Source organism: Drosophila subobscura, chromosome U (genome assembly GCF_008121235.1).
Source record: "Drosophila subobscura isolate 14011-0131.10 chromosome U, UCBerk_Dsub_1.0, whole genome shotgun sequence".
Taxonomy (NCBI): domain Eukaryota; kingdom Metazoa; phylum Arthropoda; class Insecta; order Diptera; family Drosophilidae; genus Drosophila; species Drosophila subobscura.
The window spans coordinates 6,370,186-6,388,557 of record NC_048534.1 but is presented as its reverse complement, the minus strand read 5'-3'; the positions used below and the strand labels follow the sequence as shown (position 1 = coordinate 6,388,557).

At 39.6% G+C, this 18,372-nt stretch overlaps 4 protein-coding genes across 5 annotated transcripts in view; all 4 read right to left on the bottom strand.

Moving 5' to 3' along the window:
* Positions 1-1,184: 1,184 nt before the first annotated feature.
* Positions 1,185-2,517, bottom strand: LOC117902269 (cytochrome b561 domain-containing protein 2). Its single transcript, XM_034813528.1, has 3 exons — positions 1,943-2,517; positions 1,682-1,874; positions 1,185-1,559 (listed from the first exon to the last, which is right to left on the bottom strand). The coding sequence occupies exons 1-3, from the start codon at positions 2,255-2,257 to the stop codon at positions 1,249-1,251; spliced, it is 819 nt and encodes a 272-aa protein (XP_034669419.1). The 5' UTR covers positions 2,258-2,517; the 3' UTR covers positions 1,185-1,248.
* Positions 2,518-3,223: 706 nt separating this feature from the next.
* LOC117902271 lies at positions 3,224-4,201 on the bottom strand. The gene has a single exon (XM_034813532.1). The coding sequence runs from the start codon at positions 4,032-4,034 to the stop codon at positions 3,363-3,365; it is 672 nt and encodes a 223-aa protein (XP_034669423.1). The 5' UTR covers positions 4,035-4,201; the 3' UTR covers positions 3,224-3,362.
* A 969-nt stretch (positions 4,202-5,170) lies between these two features.
* LOC117902268 lies at positions 5,171-18,195 on the bottom strand. The gene is made up of 2 exons (XM_034813527.1): positions 18,185-18,195; positions 5,171-6,660 (listed from the first exon to the last, which is right to left on the bottom strand). Exon 2 carries the CDS (start codon positions 6,634-6,636, stop codon positions 5,680-5,682), a length of 957 nt encoding a protein of 318 aa, XP_034669418.1. The 5' UTR covers positions 6,637-6,660; positions 18,185-18,195; the 3' UTR covers positions 5,171-5,679.
* LOC117902264 overlaps positions 12,834-18,372 on the bottom strand; it is a 36,714-nt gene continuing 31,175 nt past the window's right edge. For both annotated transcript variants that reach the window (XM_034813523.1, XM_034813524.1), the window contains one exon: positions 12,834-16,925. Coding sequence is in view for 1 of the 2 variants with exons in the window: in XM_034813524.1 (XP_034669415.1) it covers positions 16,872-16,925 (54 nt within the window). In the remaining variant the exon portion in view is untranslated. The remainder of the gene's footprint in view (positions 16,926-18,372) is intronic.

Here is an 18,372-nt window from a genome sequence, read left to right as displayed (position 1 = left end):
ATTCTGTTTCACAGTACTTACTTGGCATTCATTTGTCATGATAATACTTAATTATGACGTTCGCTATCAAGACTGACCAGACTGACAACCTGGTAATTCTGTTATTATACCCGGTACTCGAAGAGTAAATAGGGTATATTGTATTTGTGCGAATAACGGTTGTTTTTAACGCACAGAAGGTAACGTTTCCGACCCCTTCAAGTATATATATTCATGATCAGCATCAATAGCCGATTCTATGTCTGTCTTTTTATACCCGGTACTCGAAGAGTAAATAGGGTATATTGAATTTGTGGGGAATAACGGTTGTGTGTAACGCACAGAAGGAAACGTTTCCGACCCCATAAAGTATAAATATTCTTGATCAGCATCAATAGTCGAGTCGATTGAGCCATGTCTGTCTGTCTGTCCGTCCGTCCTTATGAGCGCCTGGATCTCAGAGACTATAAAAGCTAGAGCCACCAAATTTTGCATCCAGACTTCTGTATGCTCACACTGTTACAGGTGTATTTCAAAAATGAGCAGCGCCCCCGCAAAGGGCGAAAACCCCCCATACTTTCAATTTTGAAGATAAAAGAAAACTAAAAGCGCTATTCCGTAGGAAAGGACCATAAGTATCTATCAGATCACCAAATTGGGATCCGATTGGACTTCATTATATTACTTTATTATAGCCAGAATGAAGAAATTAATTTGCAGTCGCTAAACCCACCCTGTCCTGCAGCTTTTGTTGTTTTTTTCACATTCTCTCATTCACACTCTGCTTCTGCAGTGTGCGGTCTCTGCCTCTGGGGGGCGATCTAAAAGAGCGTGTTGGTGTGAGAAGTGTTGTAGATGTAGATGAAAGAAAACAATGTAAAACTTGACAAAACACCGCTAAGGTGCAGATGTAGTACTGAGTGCCGGGTATAAAAGTTGTGACGCGTAAGAAGCGCCTCACACGTCCCTTCTCGTTTTGAAGTGGGGTTTACAGCCGAGCTGTTGACAAGCGTTTTTGATTGAGTAATTCCCAACAGGGTTTTCCCAGCTGCCGATGAAGCACCGTCAAACTATTTGCACGTGTTTATGGGACCTATGAAAGGTTCTGGCGATTATCAACGATAAGATAAGCCTCACAAGATAGATTCAATAAAATTGTTAGATAGGTCAATTTCCGATTGTCATTAAGTGAGAGCCAGTGGTAATTAAATTATGAAACAAATAATATTTATGTACATTCGATAAGTTCTTGCTGACAACTTTTGCATCTTAAAACTGGCGAGAAATATTTTCACATTTCTGATAGAGTGCCTTCAATGGGCCATAGCTTGTCAGAACCAACGACGTGAGAGTGAGGCACTTCATCAGAATTTGAAAGTCCGTCTCACTGCGACTCTTAAAGTAACCCGTCTGGTAGCCGTAATACTGGGTCGTCAATGCAATAACAAAGCAAGAGAAACCCAAAAAGTTGTGGAAGGTCTTGTTCAGCAATGGGGTAATCAGCCTTTTCACGCGAGCCGAGAAGAGTGCACTCACGCCAGAGGTCATGGCCAGTAGGCACAATACAAACGCAGTGAAACCTGTAGGGGGAAGCAGGAAATTCCTTAGATCACTGGACATTTCTTTTAGCTGAGCGTTGAGTGAGAGATAATGTATGTAGATATCCCCCTGTTATTGTCGCTCACTGTTTGTGTTTACTCACCCAGCTTTCCGTGCGTCGAGTGCAGAGAGAAACCTTTTTGTATCATTTTGATTAGAGCTCCAGATGCTCCACAGCATCCGCCCAGTGTTAGGAGTATCCAATGGATTGTGGTTTTCGTATGCCGTTTGTAACCGTGTGTGAGAACATTGCCGCCATAGTGAATCATGACACCCTCGGCCATGAAGAAGGAGAACTGTACGCGGAAGAAATGGTCTTAAGAGACTGACCTGGCGATTGATAATAGAATAGTCTTGTAGTTACCCCAATGGTGACCAGCCAAGCATGCAGGCTAGTTCCCTGTAGTCCAGTTCGCAGGGTCAAGTATGACATATAGATGGTCACGAATCCAATGCAGATTTGATTGAGAACGTTCAGAAAGTACTCCAGTCGCTGCCAACGAGTCTGTGAATCGTGCGGGGATAGTGTGTTGTGGGACATTTTTGAATATCTTCGCGGAGATTCGATTGTTACAAATGAGGGTAGTCGCGCTGCTGCTGCTAGTCTCGTCTGGATCGTGCTGCCGTAGTCGACAACTCGCCGGGATCTACTAACAACCGGCTGCTCGGCCTCGGCCATGGTACGCTGATTTTGCAGTTTCTGTTTTGAATTTGTTCTAAGCTCTTATCAGTGAGTTGACATAATGTTATTTTCGTGTTAAATTTAGTAAACTGTGACAAGAACATTTGTTCATACTGTTCCTAGCTGATAATTGTTGTATCTGCCTCTCATCAGACAAATTGTTGTAAACTATTTATGGTTACCACAGCGGTAAAAGATCGTAAATTAAGAAACCCGATAGTACTTTATTATACGTCCAACAGGCGGCCGAAACGCCCATTGAACTATGTCCGTCCGTTCGTAATTGATTTAAATAATCTCGTATCAATGTTTGAGTGCGACTGTCGAAGCTTTTTTATTAGCAGCGTCACATTAACGCTAACGCACGCCGCTGCCACTCTTAACTACTACAAATAAATAACGTTTTTATTTCAATTCGTATCGGTTTCCTCTAGCGCTGATGTGAAGCTTTTCAAGTGCTACGCTGCGCTGCAAATATGTACAAATCAGATAACACACTAAACCGCAAATAGACCTTCCAATCGTCTTCGTTGCATTTATATGTTAGGGCCGATAGATCCTACAAATCGTCAATTGGCATTTACCAGCACTGAGTGTAACGGCCGAAATGCTGTAACGAAATAATGATGGATGTTTGAGATATCTTGTAAATAAACGTTTTGGGCAGCGATCGTTTTACAGTTTAACTTTATAAATTCGAAACTAATCAGTCAAACTTCTGATCTCGGGAAGATTCTTTGCAGGATAGCAGCATAATATAATAGTCAGATTATTCTTTAAAAAATATATATTTTTGGAAAATTGTAGTCTATAGACTCTGCATTATTTTGAAGTGTAAAAATCAACCTTAATAAAATTTAAAGAAAATTAAAAAAACCGTTTTCAATCCTCTCCATAACTCCTCTCCAATTGAGATCCCCTCAAGTCCCTTTTACTTGTGCAATAAACAAAACATCACCATTATTTGGCGTTGCAGAATCTTTAATCATCGTTTTAGTTATTTTATTTTTAATCTAAAGTATATAAATATTACAGCTTAAAGTAAAAATATGTAAAAGGAACAATTACACTACCCACATAGAACTTTGCAGACGCATCGAGATCAACTCTTGAAACTGAGCACTTTTTTGTACAACGATTTGATGGCTCCTATGCTGGTTAAGACCATGGATACAAGCGTGGCCACTCGCATGAGGATAACAAAGTCCGCGCCCTGTCCTTTGAAGAGGCTAGTCTGTGCAAAGCCGTAGTATTGTGCCATCATGGCAATCACATAGGCAACAAAGCCCAGCGTCACATGGAATGTCTTGTTGACCAGCGGCGACACCGCCCTGCTCATGGCACGGGCCAGAACGGCAGCCAGTCCGCTCAGCAGTGAGATCAGGCAGAGGATGAAGGCGGCAAAGCCCAGGCTGGCATGTGTGGTAACTCCAACTGACCATTTGTCGCGAATCAGTTGGATGAGACAGCCGGCTACACCCATACCGCCACCGATCACTTGCAGCACGACGTGGATGGCCGTTTTGTATTTGCGAGTGTAGCGCAGAGTCAGCCAGCTTCCCTCGTAGAAGCACATCATTCCCTCGGCCATTAGAAAGATAAATCCAAAGGTAACCAGCCACACATGTATGCGTATGCCAGTCAGGCCCTGGCGCAAACACATCCAACTGATCCAAATGGTCACGAAGCCAATGCACAATTGATTAAGGACATACAGGGCCGCTTCAACGTGTTGGATCACTGAGGTATTTCGATTTGATTTCTCCTCACTCATGTCTGGAACTGATATTTCAACTTATTTTTCTATTTCTTTGAAAGGATCGACTTTTGATTTCACTTTCAATCGACTGAATAGTCCTGGAAAAGGATATTTTAATATTTCTGCAGCTCGTTTGTAGCGTTTTGCATAAGGTTTTCCATTCAACTATATTAATGAAATGAGCAGAGGGTTTTTATTGCCCACAAAAAATCGAGTAGATTTTTTGAGTGCACTCAACTGGCAGACTATTTGTTTGCTATCGTTTCTTTCTAATGCCTACGACTCAAAGGATTATACTATATAATTGATAGGCAGCCTGCACGTTCACGTTCTCATCGCCAGTGTTTAAACGTACATTCATATGTAGTATTCCAAGTATAAGAACCATCCATTCGCCCTGTCATGATGTAAGTATGAGAGATTAAAGTGGGAGCAGCTCCCACATTGAAAAGTCTTATGCGCTGGGACTCACGTTTGCCATTCCCGTTCTTAGGCATGAGCCCCGGCAGCTAAATATAGACAGGTTATTAACAATAATTGGAGGCACATTTAAGTTGAGTACTAGGTTGCTCAACTTAATGAAACATATGTATTTCGATTGGACCGCAAGTCATTCATTCCTCCACACCTTATCAAAATGCAAAATCGCACGTACCGAGATAAAGTTTGCCCGACATTCACACAGACACACACATGTCGGTGGTGTCTGAAAGTTGTTTCAGGTCTCTGGCAAAGCGTCTGGACAGACAATCGATTGGATTTTAAAATTGCTCAACATTAGTGGTCAACTCTAGTCAAAGATAGATGAAACTATGTTGTGGAATCCTATCTGTCCTTGGACAACTTGAAGTTTTCTTGTTTCCAAAGTCTCAGAGCCGTGGAGGAGACATTGGGTATCTTTCATAGTTTTGAGGTCCCACCAAACCCATCAACGATCACAGGTACTGAGTACATCAAACACATTTTAATTATATTACAGTGAAAGTGAGAAAATGGCACAAATTCCAAGACATTATTATTACAAGTGTAAGTACAATTAGTTGAGTTTAAAATTGTCTCAAATGCCGACAACTGATGGCACTTACAGCTTAGCTTAGCATAGCTTGAACTTGTTTAATTCTATACTTTACTTGTTACACGTACATATTTATGATTAGAGAACAAACAACATTTATTTACACATAGAACAAAGCGAAGCGATTCTAATCCTAATGGGAAGTCATGATATACATATATGGTACACAAGGACCAACGGATCGAAAGCGTCAACTCGTGCTCCCTACTTCTGGTGGGAGGATCGAAAATCGGTTCGTTAGTTGACATCCATTGGATCAACAGAAAAAACAGGTATAATCTGTGGAATTTTGACTACAAAACAAACCTACACAAATATTAATTGGGGAAAAGTTTAACAAGTCAATGAAATACTATCACAGCCACATCCGACAGAGTTCCTCCTAGAAACACAAAGGGGCTGCCGCAAAACATAACAAAAGTAAAGTAAACTTAGCAATAGAGAGTAAAAATTACACTAGGGAATTACCGGTAGCAGAACGGTAGATAGACGCCAGACAGATACCTATTACTCCTGTCAGTTTGGCTCATCATTTGGGTGAAACTTATCTGATAGCATAGGCAAACATCTAGACCAATAACAATCTCAAGGGGGCGTCGTCTTGTCGCTCCCCACTGGCTTGGAGAGGAAGTACATAATTTTTAAAATCTCACTAAACTTTGGTGTATCTCTTGGATGACGCTTCTCGAGACCAGCTATCTGCTCGAGAGCGACCTCCACATCCACAACATTGCATAGAATCGATTGCAGTCGCTTGGGAAATTTACCGGGCGAGTCCTCAACCCGTCTACGTGTAGTTTCCAACATATCAAGCTGATCCTGGGGCGTCACCTTGTGGTAGCTAACCACCAGTGTGGTTAGCTGAGGCAGATGGTCGGCCAAGAGAAAGCCATAGTCCTGAGCATCGGAAATTCCCAGACGCTGGAGACGCTTGGCGCCCGCATTCTGAAGGATAGTCTCCTCCACTTGGTGCCTGTTTGCGGTGAGATCCAGATGGGTCAGCGACAGCTGATCCAGTATCTCTCTTAGGTGCTCCGTCTCAATGGAGCATTCACGGGCTACCAGCGACTCGAGCTTGGTCAGACCAATCATGTGCTTGCCCGTCACATAGGCGCTGGATACGCTCAGACAGCGCAACTGGCGACAGTTCTTGGCTACGGTGTTGACCATGCTGTTGTTCATGTTCTCATCTGCAATGCAAAGCTCTTTCAGATTACTAAAGTCTCGGCGCAGATAGAAGCTCAGTTCGGGACGCAGCAGGTGGCGTCCCAGGTACGAATCGAATGCCTTTGAATGCACATTCCATATGTAGAGCTCCTCCATGGCGGCGCTGGTCAGCTCAAAGAAGTAGACGTAGTCCGTTTTGCTCAAAGGCTTCAGCATGGCATCCGACACGGAGACATTCCGATACCGCGGCTTCCTCCACACAATCAGGCAGAGCAGCTCCCGGAAGCGTGGCGACAGTCGACACATCTTTATTTGATCCACCAGTGGCAGGTACTCCAGTATATGGCACACACAATCATCGTTTAGCCTCTCCATGGCGCAATATAATTTCAATATTTACTAAAACGTACTTTTAGTGCGATTTGTTGTGAATTTCATCAGCTGAGCCGCGAAATTATCGATAAAATATACCGTCAGAGGCCGTGTGACCGCGAAATTATCGATAAAATATACCGAAATATACTTTTTAATTTTCAAAATATACCGTAAAATATACCATGGAAATAACATTTATTTATTTAAATAAAAACGTAACAAAATCATATTTTACATTATTGAAGATCGTTTCTTTCCTTTCTTCTTAGTAATTATAATATAAAGTTTTAATTTTCCTTATAAACTATACTGTACTTACTTACACTTATACTACACGACTTATACCACACTCAATATCCTTTGTGTTTACAAACAGCAACTCTTATCTGGTTCAAAATTTTCATATCCATGTTTTTCTCGAAGATTTTGTCTTAAATATAATAAATTTGAAACATTTGTGTTTTTGAATCTGTTTCTAGTATTCGTTTTTGGAATTACCTCTGAGAATATTCTCTCACACGAAGCATTTGATGCTGGCAAAATTAGCATTGCTTAAGCTAGTTTTGAAATATTGGTTAAAATAGTTATTATAATCTTTAATGTTGCTCAATTCATGCCAGAAATTGCCAGGACTTTTGCATTTATTTATTAAATCGAGTAGACCCTCATCACTTTTTAAGAGGACAAGTTCGTTGTCGATTTGTTGAGCATCTTTAATAAGGTCAGGAAATCTCTGGTATAGGTCATGTAAATCCGTAAGTTGTGCAGCAACTATGTTTTCTGGGTTCAAAATATTCATAAAAGTAAATTATACCGTAAACGGTCACGCTGGTCAGGGCCTCGAAAATTTACCGAGATATACTTTTTCATTTTCAAAATAGACTGTAAATATACGGTAGTCTTAAATATTATTCCTCGATTTTGATGTTCTTTTTGATATAACTAGCATGCAAAGGCTTTTAACACTGAAACAATAATTTAATCCGTTTGGCTTATTATAAATAATCCTTTTTATTGGACCTTATGACCTTATATTTTACAAATTTTTATTTGAATTTTGAATTCAAATCACGCCCTCTGGAAGCACTGGAGCTTTGTCTTCAGAATGTAAATGTATGTAAATTATTAACAGAAAAACATGTATGTATGTATATACATACATACATACATATTATACCGTACATACATACATACATATGTTAACTGATATCATTGACCATTAGTGAAAGCGCGCGGAATAAAAGAGGAAAATAAATTCTATTGTTTTCCTGAAAATTTTACTTATTATTATTCCCGCCAAGTACTTTGAAATTCTATATCGAAAATAAATACTTTTAATACTTTTTTACGCGTTTTCAACTTTTAACCAATCAGAATTGTTTTTGCTGTTTGCGCTCTCTTTCTCTCCTTTCGCTTTTTATTGCTCGCTCTAAAATGTTGCAGCGCTCTCTCACTCTCCAAATAGAGTCGTAAACAAATGTTTGAAGCTTCCTGCCCCTCCCCTCCTCTTCTATCACACCCCACTCTCAAGGAACATTTGAAAAACATGCGTATGGGAGTAATAATATAGAAAATGGAATTTAATAGACGGATGAAAATCATTAAACATACCATTATAGTAGTCAAAATTCCTGAAAAGTATAGTAAAGTATATTAAAAGGTTTCTCTGCAAAACATCCGCGAGAAACTCCTGGAGGGACATTTGAAACACATGCGTATGGGAGTTTGGATACCCTATATTCTTGAATATACCTTGAAATACCGTACCATTATGTATCGTAATTTTCGTAATTAAAATATCCCGAAAATGTTATAACAAACCTTAAATGGTCACCCTGCACAAATTCGATCTAAAGGTACTTGCTAATTAAGGACCTAGTTGGGCTTGGCTTATTGTAAGGATGCCTTTATTTTGATTGCTTATAAAATGATATAAGAACAGTTAAAAAGATAAAACACTGCCAGAAATGGTTCTAGAAATAGTTTCTTTAGGGCAAGAAATAGGAGCTAATGGAGAGGTCTGGTCTCCATAAAGACAAGTCAAGTCTGCCGAACCCAGAAAGGCTTTGCATGTCAAGATCGGACGGGAAGTGACCGTGTAAAAGTGATTTAAACGATGCAACCAATTACACTCAGTCCGCACATTTGAATTTCGCGCCTACTATTGCTTCCTGACAAGGCACAAGAGAAAAAAGGAGAAATACCAACATATACCAAATGTTGGTATTTAGCCAATAAACAAATTTTAAAAATTGATCACAAGGGTCACAAGCACAAGGACCACAAAAGTTAGTATCGATCCTGAGGGCGCCACTGTGCTAACAAGACAATTTTCGCACCGTGACGCTGCCAGGATCTACGGCGATTTCTCAGACTAAGTTGCATGGTTTCAGAGGTGGTCGTCTCCGGCACTGCACATATTTTATGTGTTTGCACAGTAACGCCATCATGATCAACGACGGCCATTGTTGGAACTAAGTTACTATAGTTCGAGAAATCGCCGTGGATCATGGGGCGCCATCCATTTTGGAATATATTTGCTCAAAACGCCAAAAACTGATAGTTTTTCATACCCATTACCAGGCCAATAAGAATAAGCAACAACAAATGGTTTTCTTTTTTCATAGTGTCAAGGGCTGGCTGCCATGAAAGTGTGCACGATTTTAAACGTGCAATAACTTCGCCATTTGTCATCCGATGTGGGCGTGCCACACCTTTTCGTAATCAGGATAGCTCCCCCAATCCTTTTCAATTAAGGACATCAAGGATAAAGGCTGTATGTGATACTTGTCTTTGTGAGCGGGAGTCTCTTGAATAGTTTGAATACACCAAGGACCTCTGAGACGCAAGGATACGTCTGTGTTATTTTGTACTTGAAGGCACCTTTTTAATGAAGACATCTCCAACATATTCTCATCTATTGTCATTTATTTTGTTGTCATTTCTCCGAAGAGTATCATCGATGACTTGCAGCCAATTTGACATCAAGGATATTAATGGAAATGCATCAGAGAAAACTACACGATAGCTTCAAGCTTTCGGCTGGTTTCATCGGACTTAAGATGGAAGATGTAGACCCGAGTCCTTTGCAATTCCTATTGCTTCTCAACAGCCACCACAGCAGCCAAAACAGGGTCCCGTTGCACCGCACGGTCCGCAGACATTGGGTCCATAGCAGGGTCCACAGCAGGGCTCACAGAAGGGTCCACAGCAGGGACCGCAGCACGGTCCACAGGGACCACAGCAGGGGCTGCAACACGATCCACAAGGGCTACACATTTTGATCCGTAAAAGATCTAGAAATTACCAAACAAAAAAAATATTTTTATTAATTGTTTATTCAAAATTTTAAAAATGTACCTGAAACCGAACAAATGCTCGAAGCTAAACAACAATTTGGTGTTCCGTTCGAATCGGAGTGTGATGTGAAACAGAAAAAATAAAGGAATAGCAAATACAACTATAAAATATTTTTCTAGGGTAATGGGATTGACTCAACATACAATTTACATAATCGGGGTATACATATGTATGTATATTCATCAAGTCATCTATGATTTTATGGGTTCCTCTAGGTGTTATTGCTATGCTTTATGGAAAATTGCTGAAAATAGTTAATTATCCAACAATTAAAATGTGTAAGGCCCTTTTAAGACTCCAATAACACATACATAATTCGCAGCAAAAATAAGACTGTTGTCCGCTCCACGGCCTCCTACTCCCCTGGCATACGTATCAATTAACATTTTGAGTGTGTTTCCATGTTCAACTGTCACTTTTATACGCATCATGCAGCATCCGAGCAAACAAGAACGCCCCCAAAGCCTAAAAGTACCCCAACCATATCGCACATTCACTGTCTGACTGAATGTTTCGGGACCAGGCCAGGCCATATTCCAATGGCTTGGCATGGGCCTCACATGATTTGTGCGTGACCATGCGAAATGTAAATTATTTATGTATTGTGCGTCCGTATATAAGGCATTATCCCTACAAATGTATTGAGTTTTGCTTCTTTCTGACAGCCGACGGGGTCCGGCCCGCCCATGCCCAGCGACGCTTTCACAATAGCGCAAAAAATAGCCAACTGTTGGAGGCACCCTTGTCAGGACAGCATTGGACATAAATTGATTGGCATTAGGGGGGGAGACTTGTGTGGTGGGGGCAAGAATGCGAGCTGGTGTGCTCAGAATATCGAATTGGCAAAAAAAATTAAAGTACATTTTAAAATTTGCATTTCAGTTATCGTAGATGCCATAAATTGGTGGCAATATCCTGCAAAATGGTGCCGAAATTAGGTCACTCAACCCAAATCATGTTTATGGTAATCTGACAGTTTTATACAAACATAGATATCCCAGACGCACATACAAAAATATCACATATTGTAGCTAAAAATACTGAAGGTCCACATGTCATGAGAAAGTTTACTGAATTGTTTTATAAAATCGATTAAATGAATGCAAATTAAGACTTACCAGCACTTCCCGTTAAAATGCAATCATAATCGATCTGAACTGTTGTACAACGATAATCGCCAGTCCAAGGCATTGCCACACTCCCTGCTATAGAAGGCTATTGTTTAAATTAGATAATGACTATGACTAGCATACGTATAGGTCATCCTGCCACCAGCGACTGAATGGGATTTTCCCATGGTGGGCGTGTGCCCCCAGCTCTAGCATGCTTCTCAGGTTTCCCCCATTTAAGTGGCCCACAATTTGTGCTGGCCGAAACGCTTCCATTGTTGCGGCTCAATTAGGAACGTGATTAGAGGCAGCCATGCATTATCTACATACATATGTACATATGTTTGTTCCCGATAACCGCTTCCTCCCACACAAGCAAGCGCTTTGGCTAAGCGGCAATTAGACGCTTCGCGAAAGTGCTCCGATAAATTATAAGCCACCAAATGATGGCTTTTCAAAAGTAGCCACCTTTTCTCATATCTGGTCCTTTTTCGCAAAAAAAAAAAACCAAAACCCATATTTGCTCTGAGAAAGAAATGTATAAAACGCCATTAAATATGCAACACTTTTTCGTGTTCAGCGCCTTGGCAAACAATTGGCCAATTAAGTCGAAAGTTTGCCTGCTTGTAGCAGGAAGGTTCCGCCGCTGGAGCACCCACACCCACACACAGCTTTTGGCCCCTGTGTCCATTGGCTCCAGCCGATGGCCATTGCATGCCTGGCGCACATTTTGTGGCCATTTGCGTGCCGTGACGCCTCTTGGTGGGGGAGGAGACTGGTTTCCACAATGGCATCGGACCCACAAAAAGGCGTTAAGGCAGCACAGAGGAAAAAGGAACTGGAATGCAGCTCGTTACGTGTTTTATGCAGATGGCCGGGACCCGGCAAGGACTTTTTCACGGTTTACATTTTCGATTTTGTGCTCTTCCCCTCTGGCTCTGGCCAACACTTTTTGGCCACGGAGACTGAGTGCAATATTTCATTTTTAATTCGGACCCAAGAGGTGTGGATTTGATTTAGTTTTGGCCAAAAGACCAGGAAATTGATCGGCATTTTTCTCTGGCTTGTAATTTCGGACCTCATTTTCCCCCAAAGAGCAATTTCCAGGGGTAAATGCGCATTTTGGGTAGTTTGGCTAATGATAGTTTTGGGATTACTTGGACTGGTGATTCATGAGTCACTTTGGGTGAACACTTTACAGTGTTTCTTTATGGGTCAGTAGCTTGTGTATTAGTTTTCCATTACCATTAAAAAAGAGAAGGCTCCAACGCTGTTCCAAATTCTCAAAAACTCAGACGAAAACACTTTAAAACTAAGTCGCAACTCAGTAAAACTTCTGAAAAATAAGCAAAAATAGTCACAATTAATTGTTTTAGTTTTGGTTTTCATGCTTTGATTTATTTTGTGGGTACTCCTCATTTTTCATGATTTTCTCCAATATTTCTTGTTGTCTAAATGCCTGGCGAAATTATTGAACGTCTCAGCTAATTAAGTCAATGTAATTACATAATTAGTTTAAATTCATATTATTATAATTTGTATGTTCTTTTTGTGGTTTTATTTTTGGGTGTTTTGGTTTTGTGTTTTGCTTCATGGATGAGAAGAAACTTGTTGGATCACAAAGGTTTTTATTTGCTTTTTGCTTTTCGTTTTTGCTAGGGTTAAATCTTGCTCAAGGGCTCACTAACAAAAAGGTTTAGAACGAAAGTATTCAAATAGAGTTTTTTAACCACATTAAAGCTTATGTACACTAAAACAACATAACTAACAATTTGGAATCGATTTCGTTGGTTTAGGCTTGAGTTAGGCTAAGTAATTTTTTCTATTCTTCGTTTTTGTTCCAAATTCACTTTCTTTTCTGTTTTTTTATTATTATTATAGTTTACGGTAAGGCTGAAGACAGAGTATTAAAAGTGTTTTTTATTGTTTAAGAGTAAAAGTTTTTTATAAAATATATTTATCATATATCAAAGTATAGTATTCATAGTTATCCATAGGCGTATATTACAGTTTACCTTTTATACAGAGCTACCCGAGCCATCATCCACCCGAGTTTCCACTTGAGCTAATCATATTTTTCTTGTTTACAGAATTTGTTTTGTTTGTTTGTTTTTAAATGTTTCTTTTGGTTGGTTTTATAACTCGAATAATGCAAACGCTTGATCCACTAAACGAACTAGACTACTGTATACTCGTTTATATATATAGTTATTTGATTCTTGTATATATCAGAATATATATCAGTAGGTGTATATTTTATGTATAGATATATATGTATATATATTGTATTGTATGCTTGTATAATTACTAAATGGTATTTGAGTCAATTATTCATTATGTCGTAGATCGTAGGTCGAGTGTCGTTATCTATTTATAATACTATATTGCAAATTTCATTAATATCTCTATTAGAATTCTCCATGTTCTCCATGTTCTTGTATGTATGCACTATAATAGTTATTCATTTTTTTCACTTTGTTTCTTTGGTAATTGGTCCTTAGTACTCTACATAGAAAGCATTTAAATATTCGGTATTCGTTTTGTTTTCTTAGAGCAATTTCAATTTCCGCATGACACGCAATGGACGCCGAACGTCACACGGCATCGCACTTATGTCTTCATCTAAAAGAAGGCAAAAGGATGTCCGGACCTAGTACTGGCATCCATTTAAGGCAAAACACCTTCGTCCATTCATATTTTTTGTGTGTCAACAGAAGTTGTGGGGGGGTAGCAGCTGGCCTTTTTACAGCCGCAGACTCAGTTTTTCCGACATCTAACACAGCTGTGACGACCTTTCAGACTAAAAATAAACACCTAAAACCCACACATAGAACCACCCGTCCGTCAACGACCACCATCACATCACACCACACCACACCACACCAGGTGGTGTATCTGTGTGTGTGCTTTTCTCTTTGTAGATGTGTGCGAGTTAATTGTGGAGGGGTAAACGTACACCCGGACTTGGCCAAACATTGGCATGCGCTTTGCCAGCGTCTAAAAACGCGTAAAACGGGCAGAGACCGCCAGCGACGCACATAAAAGTGTCGAGCAGACAGAAATTTATGTTGCCTTTGCAATTTTCCAACCAACCCACCAAAAGAGGCCTACCTGGGGGATCTCTAAGCCACACGAAGGGTTTGAGGCTAGGGAGACCTGTTCGTGGCTTTATTATTAAAATTGCCCTGAAAGTTGCTGGAAATTTGAGGCCATTGAGATTGCTGCCGAGCTGCGAGGATATAAAGGGTTATCCACATACTTGTATGGGTACTACCAAGTTGCTAAGGTGCCACAACTTGAACTGGTAACACGGCAAAGTATAATTTTAAGGCTGCCCTGGTAATTAGGTTTAATTTCACTTGAGCTTTACGTCACATAAAAAAGAAGTAGTTTTCCCAACAAATCGCAACAATTAGTGGGGTTTTCATGGCAATAAGATCTAAAGGCTTTTCTGCCAGATTTTGACATCATTTTTGTATAAATTATTTGCTAAGAAAAAATTTAATATTAATATTAATCCTTGGAGATCTGCTGAGGGAGTTTCCTCCCATATTCTCGTTTTTTCGAAACCACTGACAGGGCTGTCCTGTTGTCATATGTCAAGCCCCACCTCTAGTTTTGCAGAACCCGAACCGAGCTATCCTATAACCGTATAAACCATATTCAACAGCTGCTTCTGTGCTACTGTCAGCCTGCACAACCATCATAATTAAGAGCCGCAACCGAGTCAGAATTTGCCTGGCGGTTTGCTAATTAACTGCCGCTCGCAAATAAGAAAAAATAAAGTGTGGCATGCCCGAAATCTAATTAAAGCTAATCCTTTACTGCCTATTGCCATATTTTGAATGGGATGGGAAAATATGTATGTATGGTGGAGGATTCTCCACGCTAATTGGGACTGGGACTGTCTGTGCGATGCGGTGTCATTGGCGCCTCAACGTGCCTTTGTCCTTTGTCAACGTTTCCCGCTCCTGTGCCTGTGACAGTCGCAGTTTTTGCATACAATTCGTGCATTATTTTGTGTCATTCATTTGTTTTTCTTTTTATGTTTATTGTGTATCGCAGCTATTTTTGACCTTTTTTCATCATTTTTCATCATTCAACTTTGCTTTAGTTCTCCTTCGCTTATGGGCTAGTTGGTTTGATTAATTCTACTTTCACTACTACTTTCTCCTTTAGAAATGTATTTTGCCTTGCCACGTTCTTGTGGCAATGAAAAATTTAATAACAAAAAACGCGATTCAATTTGTCTATTAAATATTTGAAATATTTTGTTGCGCTACTTACATGCATTTAAACTATTAAATTTGTTTATTTGCTTTTTAATTTCTGGTTGGAGTTTTCCCTCTCATATATACTCGTATATTTTCTCCTCTTTAATTTTACTTTGGCAATTTTGCGTTTTTCTGCCGGTTTGCTCCCTGCAAATTCAATTCAATTCAGTTTTTATACGAAATTATTTTGCATGCGTCTCTGGTACCAACATTCCCGTTTCATTTCAAATATTTATGCTTTTTGTGTTATGGCCTGTTGCGTGGCTGTGTTTTTCTTCCATTTGATTTAATTAAACTTTACTGAAAACGCATTTTCTTTCTCTCTCTCTCTCTATCTCTTTTTCGCACCAGCTGAGCGAGGGCATTGCACGGACGGGGCCACAACTCGGACATTAATCTGTTTAATTTCGCTTGTGTTCTTTGGTGGCAGTAAATTTTATCATAAAATTCAATCATCAAATGTGCGATTAACAGACATTAAATTTGAGAAAGAGTCTTCTAAAGATAGCTATGCAAATGAGACACTCTTTAATCGAAAATAAAGTTATTCAATTATGAGCAAAATTTCAAAAATGTATCTTTACTTTTTGGGCTTCCATTAAAAATTTTAGCAAATGATCCAAATGTTTTACTACACCAAACCCCAAAAATGTCATTTGGAACGTTGTCAAAATTTTTGATTTATGCTGGCAATTTCCGTTTGACGCCTCAAACCTCAGCTGGCTCGCGATTGCCTTTTCAATAAATGTGTTTTGCCATTTTATTTCTGTTTGCTGTTCATTGGATATTTATGCATAAACTGCACAAGTTATAGCAACCAAGAATAAACAATAAAGAAAGGCAGATTCTGCGAAGCGACGCGTTTAATACCCTTGCAGATCGAGCGATAGAAAGCACAGTTTGAAGGTCACGTGGATCAGGAATATTTCCAATATGAATTTGGTAATACCCGCTCTCTGCAAGGGCATTAAAATGTTACACCTGTCACCGTAGAAGGAGCCACATGCGTAATTTTTTATTGCCTACCTTTGTGCGCGTCGTTCTTGCTCTCGCTCGCTGCCTCTCTTGTAGCATCGTGTTCGTGTGCCTGTGTGTGTTGTGTAAGCATGTTTTTATCTGTGTGTCTGCTGCTGCTGTTTTCTGTGCCTCTGTGTGGAAGTTATGTTTTCACAACCATGTTGATTTTGCTCCTTTACACATTCGTATTTTGTTTGCGCTTTTTATGGGCACACACTGACTGGGCTCGTCCTCCGAATCGCTGCCTTTTCCTGGATTTGGTAGTAGTGTTTCTGCTTGGCTTATTAATTTTACAACAAAATGCCATTTAAGTGAGTAGTTCTCCTGCCTCTGGCTGTGTGTCTCGGTGTCTCTGTGTGTTTTCTGGTTTCTGGTTTGTTTTTGTAAATGATAAATCACATTTAATGCAATTTCGTTCCCACGTTCCGTTTTGAGTTGTGCCATCAGAATTATTCCTGCTCTAAAATTATGTTTATTACTGCTGCATATCGCCGCCATTGCCCAGGCCAGCCTTCGACTCCGGCGGCACCTGTTGTGTGTTGTGGGTATACAAGTAAATTCATTTTAAATTAGTTTACCAACTTCAACATTTAATATTCACTACTTTTGATAAGCAGATAGTATATAGAGAGAGAGTTATAGCAGAGGAGTACAGGTAGATAGATAGAGAGCGTTACATGAAAGACACAATCAAGGCATAAGCAAACATTTTGGTAAAGTAGCAAGTGTCTGTGTGTGTGTATTGTATTTGTATCTGTATTTGCATCTGGATAAAGAGGAAAAAACACATCGAGCAACAGCAAGTCCCAATAAAATAGACACACACTCGCACACACAGTTGTATAGTCACAGCAACCAAAATAAATGAAACAAAATACAAATACATACAGACAGACACACATTTTATGTAGGACAGCCAAAAAAACAATTTTCTTGAATCAAAACCAAAAGGATAAACGTGAAATTAGAAGCAAGCCAGAAAGAAAAAGAAAAACTTGCACAGGAAAATGTTTGAACCGTTAAAGAAAAACTAGCAAAAGAGTAAAATAGTGGCAGAAGGCGAAGGAAAGGAAAACAAACGATAGAAAACAACTCATAACAGCAGCAAAATAAAGTAGAAACAACTTGGCAAGACAGGCCCAAAATAACCCAGCAAAAACAAGTAAAAGAAATACCAAAACTAAACTCAACTAAATTTAACCAAAACTCAAACGGAAAAGCCGCAAAACTCTGCACTTTGCCACGCACCAACGGAAAAGCCACCAACAAACATACGAGCATGGACGCGGGCTTGGGGGACCGTAAATGATTCCCGGCGACTAGTAAGCCGTTGGGTAAGCCTAAAGTGTAACAAGTGTATTTCGGATTCAACGCGTTTCATATTAAATTAAGAGCGAATCGAACCGAGAAAGTGGGAAAAGTGGCAGGAAGTAAAGGAGAGTGGGATGTAGGAGGATTAGCCAAGTTTTTGTTCGCCTATTTTCCACTTAAAAGTTATGAATTAGACAAGAGCCGTACATGAATAGAATAATGAAAACGCACATGGAAAGTGGGAGAACTCATAAGTACGTGAGTAAAGGTTTTACTTGTGGATATTTTAAGGGCAATCTATTTTTATTTTATATTATTTTTATAAGCACATTTAAACCAGGATGAAAGAAGGCAAACGAAGGGCCAGCTACAAGTATTCAAATGATAAATATACACACAAAAATATTCAATTAAATAACTCAAAACTTTCAATGAAAAAAAACAAAAAGATTCTTGTCGGTCCCCGTACCCCTGAACACACATTTAAAGAACACATTCGAAACAGAGAATAAAGTCGTAACAGATTGAGGATATACGAGTACGAGAGTATTTTCCGAATAACTAATGACAACGAGAAACAACATCAATGAGAACGAAAATTCAGGATTACAAGTGTAGAAAACAAATGAGACAAATAAACGACGACGAAGGCAAAAATACAATGG